Source organism: Capricornis sumatraensis, chromosome 4 (genome assembly GCF_032405125.1).
Source record: "Capricornis sumatraensis isolate serow.1 chromosome 4, serow.2, whole genome shotgun sequence".
NCBI lineage: Eukaryota > Metazoa > Chordata > Mammalia > Artiodactyla > Bovidae > Capricornis > Capricornis sumatraensis.
In genome coordinates this window covers 67,325,451-67,348,448 of record NC_091072.1, presented here as the reverse complement: position 1 = coordinate 67,348,448, position 22,998 = coordinate 67,325,451, and the positions used below count along the sequence as shown (strand labels likewise).

The window sequence follows — 22,998 nt, the reverse complement described above, 5'->3', positions numbered from 1 at the left end:
CTTAAAAGCATGCAATCCAAAGCAGTTTTACCCTCATTTTCTATAGACCTCGCAGAAGTCAGAGGCAGCTTCTGCTGCAGGAGAAACAAGGGAGGCTGTGTCAACACTGGGGATGTAAGAAAACGGTCAGTGCTGAGGTTTCTGAGCCTGATGTGGTTAGACAGTCATATCCTTCCTGTCCTACCAACTTGACAAAACTTTCCTTTCACTGTTTCTTAGTGAGTTTGGAGTGAGATTTTTTTCCCTCTTATGTCTGAGGAATCATAACCTATAAAGCTGAAATACATACCTTGATGTTTTCCGTTTGGGCCTGTAATAAGAATGCCGCTATACATTGTCGGTATCTGTTTTCATGTTGTATGAGGAAAGCATTTCTCAGCCCAAAGACTAGAAAAAGGTTAAGGACAAAACAACAAAGCATTCAATATGAAATCCATAGTTTCTCAGCCTAAGAACCTGGATTTTTGTTTATTAATGTGTGGGAGTTTTCTGTCCTGTGTCTATGAGAGAGCCCACTTAACTATGCAGACCTTTTCTTCCTTAGCCAACAACTTCCGGACTTGATGAAATACATTTGTGGCTTAAGTGATGGGAAATGTGTTCCTCCCGAAGGAAGAAGCTTAGCATATTAGACAGACTTTGTGAAAAATAATCAGTTTCTCTGACCACTACCCCCACTCCTGGCACTCCTTTTCTTGTACTTAAAGGGAAGTTAAACATCAAGAGAAGGGTTAAACAAATTAAGATGTGGCAAACATACAAAAACCACCTGAATGCTTCACAGTGGTCCAAGAAAAGCGCCCCCCCCGCCCCAAAAAAAAGGACTCAAATAAAATCCAACGTCCACCAAAATTACGTGAAATGTAAAGCAAAAACAAAAAAACGTTGGCATGGTTTCTGTGTTTGAAAAGAAATGGTCTGTTCTGTCGTTTCCTAGCAGATTTCCCTGGGAAAGCAGATTTCCTTTTTATTAATACAGCTGGAGCTCTTAAAATGAAAGTTTGTCCTTGAATTATTTATACAGCACCAGTTCGGCAGCCTATATATTCTTTCTATAGTCAATTTATGTCTAGGAACAAAGCCAAACCAGGTCATACCAAGTACTACAGAGAGGAGGAGGATAGGGTGCCCCTTCCTGGCTGATCATTATTAAGCTGATGCTTGTTCACAGTCCTTGTTCCTATTCCTTGAAGTTCGTGGATTTAATTCATACTCATTGAGGCAAGTTGAGCCTCATTTTGGAACTGAAGCAAATACGAGACTTTTATTTTCTTAACTGTAAGAACTACTTAAGTCCTACAAACTATAACAGTCTAACCCTCATAATTCCTAAATTCTACCACAACAAAGCCTGACAAGGTCATGAAATTCTGTCCAGCTTTTCTGGGGTGAGAGAACTTAAACCTATTAAAATGACTTTCTGGAAAAAAGATCTGGCTGTATTTGTTTAACTGCCTGATTTTTCTCCTTATAAATTCCCTGCAGCAAGTGAGGCTTTAAAGATCAGGTGGTGGTTCTTGGCTGGATTTCAGAATCCATTTTCCTCATAATTGTATCTGTAGTTCTCAGTTATTTAAAGTATCCCTCATCTGTTTGGTTTGTAATATGACTACTAAAGATTTCATAAGCAAAAGTACCTGGAATGGTGAGGCTTATCAGATAAAAGAAGGTGATAATAAATAAAAAAAGGAGTAGCTCTTTTCTCCCTGATGTTCTAATATAATAATTAACAATAGCTGACATCATTTATTAAGCACTTACTATCACTAGGCACAGTGCTATGTATTTTTTCCTTGTCATTTAAATCACAGATCAACTTTATAAGAGGTCAACTTACCCTGAGTCACCAAAACAATCTTGAAGAACCACCTCGGTGCTGCAGGAATCAATGCTCCCCGACCCCAGACTAGACTGCAGTGACCAAAAGAGTATGTATGGTTCCAGCACAAAAACAGACACAAAGATCAATGAAAGGACGAAAGCCCAGAAATAAACCCATGCACCTATGGTCATTTAATCTGCAGCAAAAGAGGCAAAGATATATAATGGAGAAAAGACAATCCCTCCAATAAAGGAGCTGGGAAAACTGGACAACTATGTGTAAAAGAATGAAATCAGACCACTACGTAACACCACATACACACCAAAAAAACACAACCTCAAAATGGATTAAAGACTTAAAAGTAAGACTGGATACTGTAAAACTCCTAGAGGAAAACATAAGTGGGATGCTCTTTGACAAAAATAGCAATGTTTCTTTGGATTTATCTCCTAGAATAATGGGAACAAAAGGAAAAACAAACAAACGGGACCTAATAAAATTTAAAAGCTTTTGCAGAGCAAAGGAAACCATAAACAAAAAGACAACCTACAGAACAGGAGGAAATATTTGCAAATGATGCAGCTAACAAGGGATTCATTTCCAAAATAAACAGCTTATACAACTCAGCATCAAAAAAGCAAATAACCTAATAAAAAATGGGCAAAAGACCTAAACAGGCATTTCTCCAAAGGAGACATACAGATGGCCTACGGGCACGTGGCAAGATGCTCAACATCACTAGAGAAATGCAGATCTCAGCTACAGTGAGGTGCCACCTCACATGGGACAGAATGTCCGTCATCAAAGTCTACAGACAGTATCTGCTGCAGAGGGTGTAGAGAAATGGGAACTCCCCTACCCCACTGGTGGGAATGTAAACTGCTGCGACCACTGCGGAAAACAGTATGGAGGTTCTACAAAAACCTGAAAACTACCCTATGACCCAGCAATCCTGCTTCTGGGTATCTATCTGGAAAGACAAAAACTAAAATTTGAAATGATACATGCACCCCAATGTTCATAGCAACACTATGCTAGTAGCCAAGACACGGAAACATCCTAAATGTCCATCAACAGATGACCACACACACATATTACTCAGCCATAAAAAATAATAGTGCCATTCCCAGCAACATGGATGGACCTGGAGAGATGTAAAGTGACATCTTAACAGAGAAAGACAAACACAGTGTTTCTTATGGAATCTAAAAGAGGCATACAAATGAGCTTATTTACAAAACAGACTCAAAAAAAAATCTTAATTATCAAAGGGGAAAGGTAAGGGAGGGCTATATTAGGAATTTGAGATTAACAGATACACACTACTATATCAACATTGTGTCTGACTCTGCAACCCCATGATCTGTAGCCTGCCAGGCTCCTGTCCATGGACTTTTCCCGGCAAGAATACTGGAGTGGGTTGCCATTTCCTCCTCCAGGGGATCTTTCCGACCCAGGGATGGAGCCTGCATCTCCTGTGTCTCCTGCACTGACAGGTGAATCCGTCACCCTTGTGCCACCTGGGAAGCCCCACTGTATCAACATACGAAACAGATGAAGAGGCCTCCCCTGGTGGCTCAGTGGTAAAGAACCCACCTGCCAATGCAGCAGACCCGGGTTCGATCCCGATCCAGGAAGACCACACATGCTGCGGGCAGCTCAGCCTGAGTGCCACTGAGTGGGCCTGTACCCTAGAGTCCAGGAGCCGCAACTACAGAGCCCGCATGCTGCAGCCTGCCGAAGCCGGCTGCCCTAGGGCCTGTGCTCTGCAACAATAGCAGCCACCGCAGTGAGAAGCCTGCATACTGCAGAGAGTAGCGCTCACTCACTGCAGCTAAAGAAAAGGCCACACAACAGTGAAGACCCAGCACGGCCAAAGATAAACACAATTAAAAAGACATAAGCAACAGGACCTACTACACAGCGCAGGAACTAAATTCTTCGGTACCTTGTAATAACCTATAGTGGAGAAGAATCTGAAAAAAAGGTGTGTGTATAAAATGGAATCACTGCTGTATACTTGGAACACTGTAAATGCACTATACTTCAATTAAAAAAAAAAGTCAACTAATTCCAAATGAGGACACAGATTAGGTGTATTTTTCTAAAGTCACACAGCTTGTGAATGATATAGCCAGGATGTGAAACTAGGTTTCTGTCACTAGGGATGCACAATCCCTTCTTTTTCAGACTTTATTGTTTCACCCTACAGCTATTCTGACTCAGGCACTGTATCCAGACAGTTAAAATAATGACCAATGTTAATATTTAAAAACGAAATGGTAGTGACAAATTAAAAAGTAACAAAACATGGTGAAGTATGGTTTTAAAAAGGTATTGATTTTGTTTAAAAAAGAAAGGAGAAAAAAAAGGAATACAAAAGAAAACACATGCATCTCCCAAGGGAATCCTGGGATGCCAGGTTTCCCAGAGTCCAGCTGTCTGGCGTGGCTGCGGCTGACTTGAGCCCAAGCTGCTTCCCTCTCCTGCTGGGGGATCACACACCTTCCTCCGCTCACATCCATAAATCCCAGCAGAATCTTCTAACTATGGGCCACTCTAGTAAGAAGGCTGTGTCCCTCTGAGATGCCCCTTTCTAAGCTTGCTCAGGAAAGCTCTCTGGTTTATGCAGATTTTGGCCTCTGCTCTAAGAGGCCTTAAGGCCCACCTAGTTGTTTTTCAGCAAAGCTTCTATTTCTCCTAAGTAGAACAGACAAGGGAAGCAGAGGCTCTAGTCTGGATGTAGGTTCCTCCCACCCCACTGGAGCCCAGCTGCTCTTGGGGAGAGTTTGGATACATTCAGGGTTTAAACATTCAAATATACAACCTAGTTACATAACATACTGATGCACAGTGTGGCTATTATTATTACCTGTTGGTGTCTTCAGGGTGCAGTGTTGCTGTGCCATGTATAGGCTGGTCCCCTGCTAGTGAGTAGGGACCAGCTAGCCCAGGGCTGCGGAGAAGGCAGTGGCACCCCACTCCAGTACTCCTGCCTGGAAAATCCCATGGACGGAGGAGCCTGGAAGGCTGCAGTCCATGGGGTCGCTGAGGGTCAGACACGACTGAGCGACTTCACTTTCACTTTTCACTTTCACGCACTGGAGAAGGAAATGGCAACCCACTCCAGTGTTCTTGCCTGGAGAATCCCAGGGACGGGGAGCCTGGTGGGCTGCCGTCTATGGGTCGCACAGAGTCGGACACGACTGAAGCGACTTAGCAGCAGCAGCAGCAGCAGCCGCATCCCAGGGCTGCTGCGCTGGGTGCTTCAGGGCTTGCCCTGTCCTCCCCTCCTTGGGGCAGGAAGGCACTCTCCTGCTGTCTTTGCTGGTCTCCTATGAGCCTGTACCCAAGGCAGAGAGAGGCCTGCTTCCTTTCGAACACTGCTGCCTCCCACCCAGTACTACGTCAGCCAAGACGTCCTTCAAGTCCCTCGGAGACCCAGGGCTTTCCCGACAGGATGTATTGATCTTTTGTTGTTCTGAGGACTTCATCTTTTTAACTCCAAGGCACTTACAGAGTGTCTGGTTCTCAGGAAATGCTTGAAAAACAAAAATATATATTTCTGATCTATACACGTGTGTATGTATGTACATACACATATTTATGTTTATTTCTGGCACTTTTCTGTAGAGCAATTGCAGTAAAATATCTCAGGCTTTCCTCGCATGTCTTGGTTTACCAGCGCTTTAACTTTGGTACTAAAATGATTAACAGACCTAGTATCAGCCATCATTTATTGAGTGCTTTACCTGCATTATTTAATTCTCATGACAACCAACTGGGGAAGATATTATCTTGATTTTATCAAGCTGAATTATGAACAAAGCTAGTGGAGGTGATGGAATTCCAGCTGAGCTATTAAAACTCCTAAAAGAGGATGCTGTTAAAGTGCTGCACTCAACATGACAGCAAATTTGGAAAACTCAGCAGTGGCTGCAGGACTGGAAAAGGTCAGTTTTCATTCCAGTGCCAAAGAAGGGCAATGCCAAAGAATGCTCAAACTACCATACAATTGCCCTCATTTCACACACTAGCAAAGTTATGCTCAAAATCTTTCAAACTAGGCTTCAGCAGTATGTGAACTGAGAAACTTCTAGATGTACAAGCTGGGTTTAAAAAAGGCAGAGGAACTAGAGATCAAATTGCCAGTATTCGTTGGATCATAGAGAAAGCAAGGGAATTTCAGAAACACACCTACTTCTGCTTCATTGACTACACTAAAGCCCTTGACTGTGTGGACCATAACAAACAGTGGAAAATTCTTTAAGAGATGGGAATACCAGACCACCTTACCTCTCCCCTGAGAAACCTGTATGAAGGTCAAGAAGCGACAGTTAGAACTGGACATGGAGTAACTGACTGGTTCAAACTTCAGAAAGGAGTATGACAAGGCTGTATACTGTCACCCTGTTTACTTAATGTCTATGCAGGGTGCATCATGCAAAATGCCAGGTGGATGAATCACAAGCTGGAATCAAGATTGCCAGGAGAAGTATCAACAACCTCAGAGAGGCAGATGACAACCACTCTAATGGCAGAAAGTGAAGAGGAACTAAAGAGCTTCTAGATGAGGGTGAAAGAGGAGAATGAAAAAGCTGGCTTAAAACTCAACATTCAAAAAACTAAGATCATAGCATCCAGTCCCATCACTTCATGGCAAACAGATGGAGAAAAAGTGGAAACAGTGGAAAAATTAGGGTTAGGGGTTAGGGTTAGATTTTATTTTCTTGGGCTCAGAAATCAGTATGGATTGGTGACTGCAAATATGAAATTAAAACACTTGGTCCTTGGAAGGAAAGCTATGACAAACCTAGACAGTGTATTAAAAGGCAGAGACACCACTTTGCCAACAAAGGTCCATACAGTCAAAGCTATGGTTTTTCCAGTAGTCATGTACGGATGTGAGAGTTGGACCATAAAGAAAGCTGAGTGCTGAAGAATTTCAATTTGTAGGGTTGGAGTGCTAGAGAAGACTCTTGAGAGTCCCTTGGACAGCAGAGAGATCAAACCAGTCAATCCTAAAGGAAATCAACCCTGAATATTCATTGGAAGGACTGAGGTTGAAGCTCCAATATTTTGGCCATTTGATGCGAAGAGCTGACTCACTGGAAAAGACCCTGATGCTGGGAAAGACTGAGGGCAGGAGGAGAAGGGGGCAACAGAGGATAAGATGGTTGGATGGCATCACCAACTTAATAGACATGAGTTTGAGCAAACTCCAGAAAGTAGTGAAGGACAGGGAACCCTGGCATGCTGCATCCAATTGCAGCAAAGAGTTGGATATGACTTAGCAACTGAACAACACCTGTGGCTTAGAAGATTTACATATTACATATTGAATTGGACAAAAAGTTTGGAGGTTTTCCCATAAGATCTTACAGAAAAGCCAGAATGAACTTTTTGGCCAACCCAATACCTTGCACACAGAGTCACACAGTTAGCAAGGGGCAAAGCTGGGTCATCCAAGTGTTGGAAGCAAGTCCTGCACTCCTTCCATAACTAGCCTGTAGAATGGGTGATATTTAACTACATGGAAACTCAGTATTATCTTTGTTGAAGATTTAAATTGGATTCATGTCCTGCTATCAAAAAAGGCCAACGTAAAACTCTGGGATGGCAAAGAGATGAGCTGAATGATGCACGTAAAACACATACCTGACACGTGGAGTGAATCGAGACCTCTGACAACCAATCTGTCTAGTGGAATGGGCTGATCAATTACTGTACACGAACCACCTTCTTTGATTACTGTTTGCAGCTCAGGAGTAAGTGAAGGGCACATTAAACCAGGGTCTGAGCCTCCAAGTTTCTGAAATTTAGGAGGAAATAATGCAAAAAACAGGAAATAAATACTGACACACATACTTACAGCACATCCTTAAACAAACTGATTTTTAGAAACAATTGTTTGAAATCCAGCTTACTACTCTTTTAGGATCTTGAAAAGCATTTCCCAGAGTACACAGTGATTTAAAACACAGTGTTTCTGAGCCCCAAGTTTAATCACCTGAATAAATAAATGGTCAGTTCCATAACTTGGAAACATTAAATCACCATCACATCACCAGAAAGATCTTTATTTCAAGTATCCCTCTGTAGTACTGAGTTAAATGAATGAGAAAGAGGAGCCTCATCTAGGCCCATTCTATCTATGGGATCTTACACTAAAATCTAAATAAATAGACTGCATGCTCTATGATTTATAAATAGCTGAAATTGTTTTGAATATATATGCTAAATTAAAACAGATGTCAAAAATTGTGATGTACATGAAGCAATTTGCGCACTAAATAGCAAAGAGAAATGAAAACACACATTCTTTATTTCTTTTTCCAAAAAAATAAATGGCACCTGATGTCTTCTCTGGGTGGTTATTTCTGCTCCTGTGAAGTCAATAAAATTCTCAGATTTATCAGACAGAAGAATTTAAAGGGGAATTTAAAACAGGTAACATTCCTTATTTTAGAATCAAGTTGTGAAGCATGGAAGCAGAATATTATAACATGGTCAGTAATGAGTCACGGGCTCTGATCTGTGCCATTATGTAAAGAGAAGGTAAGCTGTGCTTAATGTCAGGTTTTGGAAGGGGACAGAGATTTTTTTTCAGGGCTTGACCTGTTCAGACATGCTAGTCTGGCAGCTAAAAACAGGAGGTCATCCAAGTTTCGAAACTGACTCTTAATATCTCCAACAGCCACTCCCTCCCCAACCAATCAACTATTCACAGATTGATTAATGGGTATCTATTTTATTGCTTGTGAGCTAAGTCATTTCAGTTGTATCTGACTCTCTATGACCCTGTGGACCGCTCCTCTGTCCACAGGATTCTCCAGGCAAGAATTCTGGAGCGAGTTGCCATGCCCTCCTCCAGGGGATCTTCCTGACCCAGGGCTTGAACCTGCATCTCTTACGTCTCCTACACTGGCAGGCAGGTTCTTTACCACTAGTGCCAAGTGGGAAGCCCATTTTTTTCTTATTGCATATAGGCCCTTAAATTATTTAGCTTAACTAACCAACAGGCCACTTTCCTGGTGGCTCAGTGGTAAAGAATCTGCCTGCTAATGCAGGAGACACAGGTTTGATCCCTGGGTCAGGAAGATCCCCTGGAGAAGGAAATGGCAACCCAACTCTAGTATTCTTGCTTGGGAAATCCCAGGGACAGAGGAGCCTGGTGGGCTACAATCCATGGCGTCGCAAAAGAGGTGGACATGACTTATCAACTAGGACGACAAACAACAGAAACCAACATGCCATCCAGAAGTTAGAATATTAAAATACCGAGAGATCTAGTCTCATGATCTTAACATCTGTGTCAGGCAAGCTATTGAGTAAAAGAGTGAGTGGGTTAGAACATTAAGTATCTCTGATGGCCAAGGAGAAACTGCAGCTCTTCCCACCTCTAAGAGCTGCAGAAAAGGCCCCTTCCTGAAAGCGCTTGCATCAGTCAGGGAACAGACCGTGAAATGGAAAAATGGTGGACCATGAGACCCGTGGCTTAATGGGGAGTAACGACAACAATACTAACAATTAATACTTCAAGAGAAAAATCCCTAGTCTTAGAAGAGATTTTGTGGCTCTAGCCCTTGGTGACTCTTTTTTCCTGTGATGCCAACTGTACATCTATTTGGCATCTGCAGTTGTTAATTACAGGTAGACTCTGAGAGACCAGGGCCCCAAGGAGGTGCCCTTTCAAATGAGAATGCATTTGGCAGCATTTGGTTCCAAGAGGCGCCCGGCTCCGACAGCTTTCACTGTGGTGGACAATGTGGTTGAGAAAAAGGCTGATATGGACAAAAGGATCTCCATTTCATTTGCCAAGCCTGGCCAGGCATAAAGTCCTGCGGCTTCTGGGACTCACCTCAAAAGTATATGGAGTTGAGTCATTCTAAAACTACACACACCCTCTGGCATCCTTATGAAATGGGACTCGCTTTTGTTACTGATGTTTTTCAGTTCAGAACTCTATGATGGAAAAAGCCAATATTTTTAAATGCCTCCATTTTATGGAGGGTAAAGTCTGATTTGAAGTACATGATTTTTTTCTCTTTTTAACAACTTATTCAGAAATATCTCTAAACTCATTCAACAGACTTATTTAGAAACAACAGACTTTTACCTTTTTGTTGCGCTTAGTTTTCGTAACTAAGAGGAAATCATCAAAGAGAAACAGATAAACATCTAGGAATCTTGTGCTTTCTGAGGAAAGAAAGAAGATGAAATTGGGGCTGGAAGTAGCAAGCAAAAGTTTTTTTTTTTCTTTTTAAATCAAAGAAACCCTTTAGAAAACAACACAGAACAGGTATCTGGGTGCAGGAGGCTCAGGACTCAGGGGGCTCCAATCACGTGGGTCAGAAAACTGCATTACAATTGAGCTGATTTCTCCCTAAAGCAGAGACCTGATGTGAGCTCACACTTCCAACTTTAAAGATATTAGTGACGCATTTCATGTGGATCTGAGATAACCTGGGTGATATCTGTAGTAGTCGATCAACAGTACACCAGCATTTTTGCCTCCTGACTCATCTGGGTGTCACTGGCAAAGGTATACGTTACTAGAGAAAAGGCACTTTGTCATTGCCGTGGACTGAACTGCATAGCCCCCCAGTTCTTTGCGGAAGTCCCAACCCCCATTGTGTACTTGGACTAAGGAAGTAATTAAGGTTAGAAGAAGGCTTAAGGGAGGACCCCAGTCTGGCAGGGCAAATATCATCCAAGACACACCAAGGCATGTGCGCTCTCTCTCTGCCACGTATGACGCTGAGAAAGCTGGAAAAAGAGCTCTCTCCAGGAACCACATCAGCAGGCAACCTGATCTTAGACTCCCAGCCTCCAGCACTGTGAGAAATAAATGCCTCCTGGTGAAGCCGCCCAGCTGGCAGCATTTTCTTATGGCAGCCCTAGCTGATGAAGAGAGTCATTAAAGCAATTGTTTCTCAAGTTTTCCAATGTGCCTATACATGTTTAAAGTCTTCATGTAGCTTTATATTTACAACCTTTTCTTAATATCACTTTTGATGATAACTGAAGGCAAATAGGCTTTTCTGCTTTTCCCTAAGAAGGAGACAGCAGTAGAAAGGAAAAGTATTAGATCGCTCCCCTTCTGGATTTAACTCTATCCCTTAGAAATTAGAAAAAGAAATGGTTAAATTTAAATGATTTTAGAGGAAAGGGTAGTCTTTTCAGAGGGTGATGTGATAGGCACTTAAAGGAAATATAAGGAAAATCAAGTAAATATTTTTTATTATTCTATTTGTTTGTTTATATTATTCTAGAAGTTCTTTCTTGTATACCCTGGAAATACAATGTCTAAGGTTAAATTAATAGATACAATATCTAACACTCCCCTTCTTTAAGTTTAGAGGAAAGATACTTCCTATATTTGCCCAGAAGAGAAATTAGATATATTATTTAATCTTGAATTATCCTTGAATATTTTTTAGGTGTTTTCCATCTCTACTAGAAACTCCTTTTGGCAAACTGGGCTGTGGCAAAGACTGCCGGTGGTCCCTCAAAAACAATTGTTATTTTGTAGTAATGAAATTTCCAAGTTTTAGTGGGTAGTTGTTTACTTGTGAACAAGTACAGGTGCCAGCTTTCCTTGTAGCTGAATGTGACCAAGTGACGAAATTCTGGCCAATGGGATATGAGTTAGAATGCAGGCAGAGTTTAGTCACTTGGTCACATTCAGCTACAGGAAAGCTGGCACCTGTATTTCCAAGCAGCCAACAAACACTGAGCACCACGATGCATCAATGATTAAGGCAGAATCTTGCCTTCTAAGAGCTTTAATTGTAATAGAAGCAGACACATAATAAACACAGACAACATCTGAGATAAATTCAAGAACTGACGGTGCTAAAGGAAATATGGGATTATGAAAAAGGATGACTGAAGAGGGGCACTGTAGGCCTAAAGCTAGAGTATTCATATTTACTATCCCAGGAGTCTGAAGCTATGGGTCACACAACCAGCTCTGAGGCTTACTAACTTGTGCGGTTCTAACTCTCACAGAGCCTGAACTGTGGGGTTCTCATCGCACTGCTGGCCTCCCCTGGTGGCTCGGCTGGTAAAGAATCTGCCTGCAATGTGAGAGACTGGGGTTCGATCCCTGGGTTGGGAAGATACCTGGGAGAAGGGAAAGGCTACCACTCCAGTGCTCTGGTCTGGAGAATTCCATGGACTGTATAGTCCGTGGGGTTGCAAAGAATCTGACCCGACCAAGCGGCTTTCACTTCATTTCCTCGCACTGCTAGGGGACGGAGCAGCACCACTGGCTCGCCCAGTTCTGCAGCAGCGTGAACGCTGTTCTCTGGGTGCCACAGCTAGCTACTCGGCCATCACGCTGGCCTGAACTTCACTCATTTTTCTATTTAGAAACACCAATCTGTGGGGAGCAGTGCATTTGTGAAGGTTATGTGCCAGCATGAATTCTGATGGGAAGCTGGTTAAACTTCTAAAGTTATAAAAACTTGTACCTTCTGGGAATGAGAAAATGCACTTATTTAATCTTAACACCACAATTTTTAAGGCTAGAAGAAGTTCTGAAACGCATTAGTAGTAGGTATCACTGTTATCACTGTTATTACCATTGTCATCACCAACATTTACAGAAGAGATTAAGGAAATTTAAACAATTTCCCCAAAGCCCACTGTTGGTGCTAAAGCCCCTAATTCTTGGTCCAGTGCTTTTCCCATTCAAAACAATATCCTATTTCTTCTAATATTATCACCCCCACCACATTTCCATGCCAACTCTGAGTCAAAGTCCCAGTGACTTTAAACTTGGTATGATGACACCTCCCCCTGTGATGATACCTGACTAACAGCATATACTGTTGGACAGGAGCCTGGTGTTACTAATATTTACACAGGTCTTCCTTTTTGATCCACACCCATTTCTAACATTTTAGGATAGGCTAGTCCAACTCACTGTGTTGGGGAAGTTGGTGGACACAGGGAAGAGGTGAAATAAAATCTCTGATAATTCCAGGTGGAGGCCAAATTTTGGAGGGAAAGTCATATGACTGTACACAGAACTGTGTTTCGCCTCCTTACTTTAAGTTTTGGTTGGATTTGGCTTTGTCACAATGATATAGTTATTTCTGAAATTGTAAACAACATTAAAGAAAGTGTAAAACTGTTATCTTCTCAGAGGCAAGTGGGGGCAGGGGGCATCTGCAGGTGGAGAATGGTTGAAAAACAAAGGCCCAGGCTCTTCCTACCTCACCTGCTTCGCTGAGGAGCCTTCAGGCTGGTCTCTCTGCTTTGTCTCCTCCACCCACTTTGCACACTGCTTTTCCGACCTCCTTCTTCAACAACTTTTAACCCTATTATGTCCCTGCGTGAGGACTCAGTGGCTTTCTGCTTTCTGCAGTTTCCTGGCTGGGTCCCTCTGGCTTCCAAGGCAGTTGCTAAAATTCTGGAGGCCAGCTAGGCTGAGGCAGCCTGTTGGCTTGGGTCTGAATGCGGCCATTAACTCACCAAGTGCCCTGAATGCGTTATGGAACTTCCCTGTATTTGTCCTGTGATATGGGATTAAATGTAATTTCTCTGCACGACTCACTGGCAGGAGAAAATGCATGCAAAACTCCTTTGCTGTGAAACATGAGGCGTGTCTATCTTCCTGAGTGGGCAGGAGTTATGTCCCAAGCTGACATCTAACCCTATCTTGAAACTAGAGCAGGTTCTCAACAGATGTGTACCGAGTAAGGACTTACTGCCCAGCACCCCCTACCAACAAGATCTCAGACGGCTATAAATGTGCAATTCCACATCCCACAGGGCTTCACACACTGTGGGTGCCCAAGCGAGGGTTTGTGAAGCAATGAATCAACGAATGAAAGCAAGTCTTACTTCAGCTGGGCAGCCCTTTCTGATCATATTTACTGAGCGCTGACTCTCTACCAACTATTCTTTCAAGAGCTACCAACATCCATTATTAGCTCACTGAACTCCTCACAACAAAGAGGGGGAACTGCAGCGTGGGGAGACTGCTGGCCAAGCCTCCAGGTTGCAGAGGCGGCAGAGGTGGAGGGGGAAGGGGGCACACCCTCCTAGCCGCGGGGGAGCCTCCTCGCCCAGGCGGCCTCTGCCTCCAGGCCTTTTCTCGTGCTGTGCTTTTCACTCGGGCTGTCCTTCCACTGACCTAACAGCCTTCTGTTCGCCAGAGTCCCCCTCCAGTGCCACGGGCCACAGGGAGCCCTTCCGGGGTACTCCAGCACTGGGCCCGCTTTCGGATTCAGCCCGCAGGTCTGCTTACTGTGGCAGAGCTTCTCAGCTCGAGGGAAAGGCTTATCTAGAATAGCGATTCTCTATCCTCCAGTCCTGCGCAGCACAAAGTGTGTTACATAGCAGATTCTCAGTCAACACTGACAGTCTGACCGCCCAGCTCAAGTGAGGGTGGGAACAGCTGATGTCGAGGGTTTACCAGATTCCAGACCTTGAGCTTGGAGAAGGAAATGGCAGTCCACTCCAGTGTTCTTGCCTGGAAAATCCCACTGACAGCGGAGCCTGGCAGGCTACAGTCCATGGGGTCGCAAGAGTCAGACACAACCTAGCAACCACCACCACCACCACCAGACTTTGAGCTAAGCTCTTCACTTGGACTCCAGTCTTATAAGATACATATAGTTACGCCATTTTAGAGTCACCCTGTGGTCTGATCAAGCTGGAGTCTGTGTGACTCCACGGGATGCTCTCTGATTCACATCTGCTGTCACCTTGGCCACAAGCAAATGCAATTCCTGCCACCCTTCTATTAGCCACAGTTGGACAAGTTACAAGGTAGCAAAGATGTTGGGTTTGTAAAGGAAGCAGTTATTTACCTGCAAGAGTTAGCTTTCCTTCATAGAGAAGGTGTCTGTTGGTTGGTGACAGGATGTTTTCTGCCATGTGTTCTTTAAAAATGTGTTTCAGGCACTGGGAAAACAAAGGAGATAATCAAAGAGATGTTAGTGATTAGAAAACAGCATGTTCCAGGAGCTGGGGCAATGCAACTCTGTCTACAAAGCTGGAGACATTTGGAAATGCCAGTAAGTGGACATGGGGCTGGGGAAAAATGGGCAAACCTCTTAGGAGGACCAGCCCAGGAACGGCGTGATGAGGCCAGCTGCCCCACTACACACAATGCCACATGGATGAAGGCTTTACATCTGCAAGATTTATAATTCTGGTGGGCAGCTGGGCACTATGTAATAAGATTAGTGTATTTCCACCCAAATGCCAAACTTCTGGAAAGGGATGTATGTTCTAACTGATCCCTTTTGTACCTCTGGAATGAAAAACCTTTTATCTCGATCCCAAAGTGGAGGCCACACTACAATCTCCTGTAGATGTCTGAACTTCTGAAAATTGTCAAGCCACTTCACTTTTCCCTCAAGATCCCCTAAAAGACAAGACACATCCAATATATTTTTAAATGCATGAGACATTACAGCATAAAATTTAACCAAGATCCACAGAAATCATTCAGACACTGAACCCCCTGGAGCCAAACTATATCTGAGGTTCATTTAACATTATTTCTCGCTGTTTGAACACCTTAGAAAAACTCACTAATTTGAAATCAGCCTCTTGCAGAGAAAATGAAGCTGAACTAATTCAATAAATTGTAAACGTGCATTTTTATTTCAACAATACTAATAATGCTCCTGGTAGCTCTCTCATATTCCCTACAGCATACAGCTGGGGATTACAGGAAGGAAAAAAATCAGACTAACAAGGACAAGCCTATCTTTTTGTCTTAATCATAAAACACACGTTCCCTTTATGATAAAGTTGATTATTTCTTTTGGTAAGAACGTATTTTTTCTTCAAAGTTTAGTTTGAAGAAAAGTTCTCTTCAAAGAACTTTTGAAAACAAAGAAAACTTTTCTTCAAAGTTTTTCAAATATTAGTTTCCCACTATTTTGATAACATATTGCTATTGAGGTTTTGAAATGATTTTTGAAAATGTGGAGGGCAAGTCATAGACCCACAGAATCAATGGTTAGGGGAATCTTTGAGAATTCACTATCTTTAAGCTCATAAACTTCAAGGAAGGCCACAGGGATCTCTTTCCTCAACAATGAAAATTCAGATTTTATTGAGAAATTCCTGGAACAGATGTTATTATCTTCCTCACAAACCCATCAAAATGAGTAATAATCTTCAAAATTAGTTTAAAATTTTAAAAAATCTGTCTTTAATTGAATTTTCTGTCAATCAATTTGATAAGCTTAATTCTAGTTCCTCGTGTCCGTCATTAGAGAATTTGAACAAAAACTTAAAAAAGGGAAAAAACTCCTAATTGAGTGGTCATTTTACTTTTAACCATGAAAAGAAAAAAATATCATTTCTTTACAGCTGATAATTATCAATTTGAATTGTTCCTTTTTGATGCTCCCTAAGAAATCTTTTATGGACCCCTATCAAGGATTTATTTATTTGGATTTGACTATACATAACTACCCAAATAGACTTAAATTATTACAGGGCTTGCTCTTTTATCCCCTAATTCCAGTTCTAAATATTGCAGTTGGCATTATATTTAGATTGGCCCTCGATTTCAGTGACCTAAAAAAAGATGACGGTGGTAATTTATCCTCCGGAAAGGATTTTCATGCTGTTTACTTCCATTTGCTTTGTGTGTGGGTTCAGTATGGATGTTAAAAACAAAGTGCCTTCATCATCTGGGAAGTAGAAGTTTTCCTGCCTGAACTCACATCTGAAAACCTCGGAGACGGAGCCACGTCCTGCGTAAACCGTTAGGAGTTGAAAGAGTTCTCACAGGGTTGGCCAGGATGTGAGTGGAGCCCATTGTCTTGAGTGTGTTTGATTTACATTGCAAACTCAAAGTCAAATCCACATTTCCAAGAGCCAGTGACCTCAAGCCAACGGAATTACTTCCTAGGATGGAAGCCTAGCTGGTTCCCAGGAGCCACAGGGGCCCCCAACTCTTTGACTAAAGCTGACACTGGAGCTCTGGGTCCCTCATCTCAGGGACTTACGGATTGACTTTTCCACCTTTTCCTTGATGGAGTAGATGATGATTTTCTCTGTAGAGTCTGTACTCCTTTTCCAGATATTCTTCAGCAACAAGGGGTATCGAGTCAGCCTGTGTAGCGGGGCCACGAGCAGCTCAGGTAGGTGAAGGCGTCTGCACTGGTCATTTTGCTCACACCACTGGGGAAGGCAAAACCAGGCCCATCAGAACATTGCTTCTATCGGGGCACTGAGGAATCTGGACACACGAAAACCTTAGGAGATCTCACTCAGTAATGACATAACACCCCTGTGAGCTTGCTGGGAAAAATTATAAGGACTGAATATTCATTGGAAGGAGTAGATCTTGCTTTTGAAAATCCCATATTAAACCGTCTTCAGTTCAGTTCAGTTGCTCAGTCATGTCCGACTCTTTGCGACCCCATGAATAGTAGCACGCCAGGCCTCCCTGTCCATCACCAACTCCCGGAGTTCATTCATACTCAGGTCCATCGAGTCAGTGATGCCATCCAGCCATCTCATCCTCTGTCGTCCCCTTCTCCTCCTGCCCTCAATCCCTCCCAGCATCAAAGTCTTTTCCAATGAGTCAACTCTTCGCATGAGGGGGCCAAAGTCCTGGAGCTTCAGCTTTAGCATCATTCCTTCCATAGCCAGCATTTATCTACTAGTACTGAAATCAGGATCACAAATGGGTGTTTTTGTTTTTTTTTGGCAATATGCTTAAGAAGTATTATGCCCATATTCCAGCCTTGTTTACCCTTCTGACCGACCGCAGTTTCCCCTTCTCCTCCTCCCAGGCCCTCGGGGTTGATTTCTGGGTTTGCCAGCTCTGCTGCCTCCTTTGCTGCAGTGCAGTTAGGAAAACTGAGAGTCAACACCGGATGGGGAGAAAGGAAAGGGAAGGAGTTTTGCTTGCTGGGTGAGTTCCTTAACTCTCCTTTGTTGGAGGGAATCAGGATAATGAGAAAATGAGGTTGAAGAGGCTAAACTCAGCTACATCATATAGGAGAGAGATGAGAAGAAAAAAGACACAGACGGTTGTCAATAGGGAGAGTTTGTTCAAGGAGGTGGCTGCCAGGTGTACATGCAATGGAGAAGACATGAAAGGAAATTTTAGTAAGTACTGCTACAAGTCAGGCCTTACAAATGGCTGAGACAAGAAGCGAAAGGCAAAGGAGAAGAGGAACGCAGAGTTCCAAAGAACAGCAAGGAGAGATAACAAGGTCTTCCTAAGTGAACAGTGAAAAGAAATAGAGGAAAACAACAGAATGGGAAAAGACTAGAGATCTCTTCAAGAAAACCAGAGATACCAAGGGAACATTTCATGCAAAGATGGTAACAATAAAGCACAGAAACGGTATGGGACCTAACGGAAGCTGAAGCTAGTAAGAGGTGGCAAGAATACTCAGAAGAACTGTATCAAAAAGGTCTTAATGACTCAAATAATCAAGATGGTGTGATCACTAACCTAGAGCTAGACATTCTGGAGTGTGAAGTCAAGTGGACCTTAGGAAGCATTACTAGGAACAAAGCTCATGGAGGTGATAGAATTCCAGCTGAACTACTTAGAATCCCAAAAGATGATGTTGTTAAAGTGCTGCACTCAATATGACAGCAAATTTGGAAAACTCAGCAGTGGCCGCATGACTGGAAAAGGTGTTTTATTCCAATTCCGAAGAAAGGCAGTGCCAAAGAATGTTCAAAGTACTGCACAATTGCACTCATTTCACATGCTACAAGTTAATGCTCAAAATCCTTCAAGCTAGGCTTCAATAGTATGTGAATCAAGAACTTCCAGATGCTAAAGCTGGATTCAGAAAAGGCAGAGGAACCAGAGATCAAATTGCCAACATTTGTTAGATCATGGAGAAAGTAAAGGAATTCCAGAAAAACATCTACTTCTGGTTCACTGACTACCCTAAAGCCTTTGACTGTGTTGATCACAGCAAACTGGAAAATTCTTAAAGAAATGGGAATACCAGACCACTTTACTTGCCTCCTGAGAAACCTATATGCAGGTCAAGAAGCAACAGTCAGAACCAGACATGGAATAATGGACTGGTTCAAAACTGGGAAAGGAGTACATCAAGGCTGTATATTGTCACTCTGCTTAACCTTTATGAAGAGCACATTATGAGAAATGTTCGGCTGGATGAATCACAAGACTGCCAGGAGAAATATCAATAATCTCAGATATGCAGATGGCACCACCATCTGGGAGAAAAGTGAAGAGGAACTAAAGAGCTTTTTGGTGAAAGTGAGAGAGGAGAGTGAAGAAGTTGGCTTAAAACTCAACATTCAAAAAACAAAGATCAATGGCATCCTGTCCCATCTCTTCATGGCAAACAGGTGGGGAAAAAATGGAAACAGTGACAGACTTTATTTTCCTGGGTTCCAAAGTCATTGTGATGGTGACTGCAGCCATGAAATTAAAAGATGCTTCCTAGGAGAAAAAAGCTATGACAAACCTAGACAGTGTGTTAAAAAGCAGAGACATCACTTTGTTGACAAAGGTCCATATGGTCAAAGCTGTGGTTTTTCCAGTAGTCACATACAGATGTGACAGCTGGACCATACAGAAGGCTGAGCACCCAAGAACTGATGCTTTTGAGCTGTGGTGTTGGAGAAGACTCTTGAGAGTCCCTTGGACACCAAGAGGATCCAACCAGTCAATCCTAAAAGAAATAAACCCTGAACATTCATTGGAAGGACTGATGCTGATGCTGAAGCGCCAATACTTTGGCCACCTGATGCAAAGAGCTGACTCACTGAAGAAGACCTTGCTACTGGGAAAGACTGAAGGCAGGAGAAGAAGGAGGCGACAGAGGATGAGATGGTTGGATGGCATCATTGATTCAATGCAGAGTTTCAGCAAGCTCTGGGAGATAGTGCAGGACAGGGAAGCCGGCGTGCTGCAGTCCATGGGGTTGTGAAGAAGTGGACACAACTTAGTGACAACAAGAACACACGTGGAAGCCAGAGCGAACACCCACCACCCCATTTTGCTGGCTCCATTCTTTTCTTTGGAAGAAGAGAGCTCTTTCTCTTTCTTCCCCTCTCTTCCCTTCTCCAGCTTTCCCCCTTTTCTCTCCTAGCCTCAAGCTTTGCAATTGTCCTTGTCTTCCATACCCTCCTACCCTAACAGCTATTATAACATTTCTTCTAAAAACTTCCAGACTCTTCTTTATGGGAATTCTGCCATGCATGATCTTTCCCACTTCCCCACCTACAGACAGCAGGTCAGAAAAGTGAGCCCAGAGGTGCATGGGGGACGGAGCTCTAGGGGCCAGGCTTTAAGGCTGAGGGACCACCTCCCCTCTCTGCACCTCAGACTCTTCTATAAAATGGCAGCAGGTATTAGATGACTTCCTAGTTCTCATCCAGCTCAAAATGGTTGTGATCCTCACTGGTGTTGAAGGGATGCAAACCCTAAGGGAAGCAGAGACTGCAGCCATGAAAGGGCTAGGAGCAGGAGTGGAGGGAAGAGGCGTGGGAAGGCCGTCGTCCTCTGTGGCCTTCCGTTTAGTTCAGGCAGTTCAGTCGCTCAACTGTGTCTGACTCTTTGTGACCCCATTGACTGCAGCATGCCAGGCCTCCCTGTCCATCACCAACTCCCAGAGATTTAGTGGCTGATTTCCATGCTGAGTCACTGGCAGCAGCTTTCCAGCGCTACCTGCTGGTCCTCATGGGAAGCTGGGGAGCTCCAGTAATTCTCATCAGCAGTGAGAAAACACACAGCCCTGGGTCACTGCTCCAAATTTCCATGCTGTGGGCAACAGCTCTGGAGGCCAGCACCCACTGGTGTTCAGGGTAAATATAAAAGCACTGACTCTCCCCTAGACACCAATCAGAAAAGAAATACCAGTGGTAAATAATTTAGACAAAGATCCAGGCAGAGATACACAAAATATTTATAGTGTTTGAAAGGTCTCAGAAGAGAAAAAAAAAAGAAAAGATATCTGATGATTCTAAAAGTGAAACTATAACTTTTTCTTTCATTTAGCTGTTGGCTTTACTTTTCATGTCTATTAGGGAAAGAAAAGAAACTCTGACATGAGAAATTGGATATAAAAGTCCTTGTCCTGGATGGGTCTAGATGAGTGGAATCTGCTTCAGCTTGATAATAAATTTATATATAGTTGGGAGATCAAGATAGTGGAATAGAAGGACATAGACCTCACCAACTCCCACAAGTACATAAAACATACATCTACACGTGTACCAGTTCTCACAGAATACCTACTGAATGCTGGCAGAAGAGCTCATACAACCAAAACTGCCAGGAAGATCACCAGGCAACAACGGGGGATGGGATGGGACCTGTACTGCTGGGAGGGAGCTGTGAAAGAGGAAAGATTGCTTGCCCTAGGAACAAACTTTGCTGCCTAGATCAGCCAGAACAGAACGGAAGCTTCAGAGGCTCAGAGAAGAATGCAGCGATTGGCTTAAGCAGGTAGAAAAGAGAGACCAGCACGCCTGGTCTCGGCCACCTTGCTGCACTCCCCAGCTCCATGCATGTGTCTGCGAGCACAGGTCGGGGCTGGGTGCTGAATCTTGGGTTTCAGCGCGCAGGTCTGGGGAGAGGACTGGGTGGCAACTGGGGCTGTGTGCGGGATGAAACTTGGGTCTACTACAGAAGCCCTCTTGTTAAGGAGCACCTGAAGGGAGAGGTGGGGCCCCAGCAGAGCAGCCCCACAGAGTGCTCACAGTGGGCAGGGCTCTGCGAGCACGTGAGTGCCCGCTGTTGCCCCACACAGAGGTGGGGCTGAAATCTGAGCCGTATCAGGAGACCTTGTGACTTTAGTGGATTTACGCTGCCGCTGTCTTTGTAAGCTAAGTGACTGTGGGACATCCAAGCAGAGGACTGACGCTCCCATAGCTGGGGCAAGTCCAGAGTCAGCAGCTGCGAGTTTTGTGGGTACACGTACATGGAGGTGGGGCCAGGGTCTGTGCTCATCCCGTAGCTCTGAGGGGGTCAAGGAGCATGACCTTGGGCAGCTAAGAAAGGTCCTGGGGTCTGACTTCAGGGAATCTGTGCCTGCAGATCTGATCTGGTGGCTTTACGAGCACAGCACCTGAGGGACATCCAGGTCAATGGCCTGCACTCCTGTGGCTGAGGAGGAGGTGAGGCCCATGCCAACAACAGTGTACTCTGGAAGCACACATGGTGCGTGACAGACACCATGGAGTGCACTTCAGCGGACGGCTCCTCATTAGGAAGACTCACGGCTCCTCCCCCAGTAGCTCCAGGCCTGCCTACCTCACACCGCAGCACAGAAACAAGATGATCTGGGGGGCTTCTACTCCAACTGGGGAGCAGACTGCGCTCCCAACAAAGCTGTGACAACCACAGACCAAATAGGAGGCTCTGCTCAACTTCCAGTGCAGGTTCTGGTCACCAGAAAAACAGTCACACTCTCTATGAAGGTGATAACAACCAGCGTACAAGGAGGGAAGAAACGGCAGGCACCCATTCTAGATGCAGCCCTTGCACCCAAAATATTAAGACTCACTCAGACTACACAAGGATGCTCCCACATAAAACCAACTCTTCAAGAACATAGGAAATTACTGTTTCTCCTAAATCCAGGGGCAAAGAAATAAAACTGAAACCAAGAAGCAGAGGAACTATTTCCAAAAACAGGACAGGAGAAATCTCCAATAAAACAGAATGCTCTACCAGATTCTGAGTTCAAGAAGAAGATAAGGCTTCCCGGGTGGCTCAGTGGTGAAGAATTCACCTGCCAATGCAGGAGACATGGGTTTGATCCCTGATCTGGAGTCATGAAGCAACTACAGAGCCCACGTGCCACATGCTGCCAAGCCCTCGTGCTGCAACTACCAAACCCACTTGCCCTTGGTAGAGCCTGTGTTCTGCAACAAGAGAAGCCACCACAGTGAGAAGCCCACGCACCACAACTAGACACTAGCCTCTGGTCACGGCAATGAACTCTGCAGAGCCAGGAATCAGTAAAATTACAAAAAGAAAGTAACAATTAACAATTAAGAAAGGGCATTGAGAGAAATGCAGATCACTTTAGCAAGGAACTACTAATAGAAACTATAAGGAGAAGCCAGTTAAAATGAGAAAATGTATATGCTGAGGTGAAGGCAAGCTAAAGGCAATAAATAACAAACTAAACATTGCAGGGTTTCCCTGATGGCTCAGCAGTAAAAGAATCTGCCTGCTA

The 22,998-nt window shown here is 43.8% G+C and overlaps 1 protein-coding gene across 1 annotated transcript in view; it reads right to left on the bottom strand.

The window, feature by feature from the left end:
* Positions 1 to 22,998, bottom strand: part of PLEKHG7 (pleckstrin homology and RhoGEF domain containing G7) — a 78,449-nt gene that overhangs the window by 750 nt on the left and 54,701 nt on the right. The window contains exons 10-15 of the mRNA XM_068971409.1: positions 16,813 to 16,987; positions 15,094 to 15,209; positions 14,650 to 14,743; positions 9,942 to 10,021; positions 7,481 to 7,634; positions 290 to 387 (exon numbers count right to left, since the gene is read on the bottom strand). Coding sequence (XP_068827510.1) covers positions 290 to 387; positions 7,481 to 7,634; positions 9,942 to 10,021; positions 14,650 to 14,743; positions 15,094 to 15,209; positions 16,813 to 16,987 — 717 coding nt within the window. The remainder of the gene's footprint in view (positions 1 to 289; positions 388 to 7,480; positions 7,635 to 9,941; positions 10,022 to 14,649; positions 14,744 to 15,093; positions 15,210 to 16,812; positions 16,988 to 22,998) is intronic.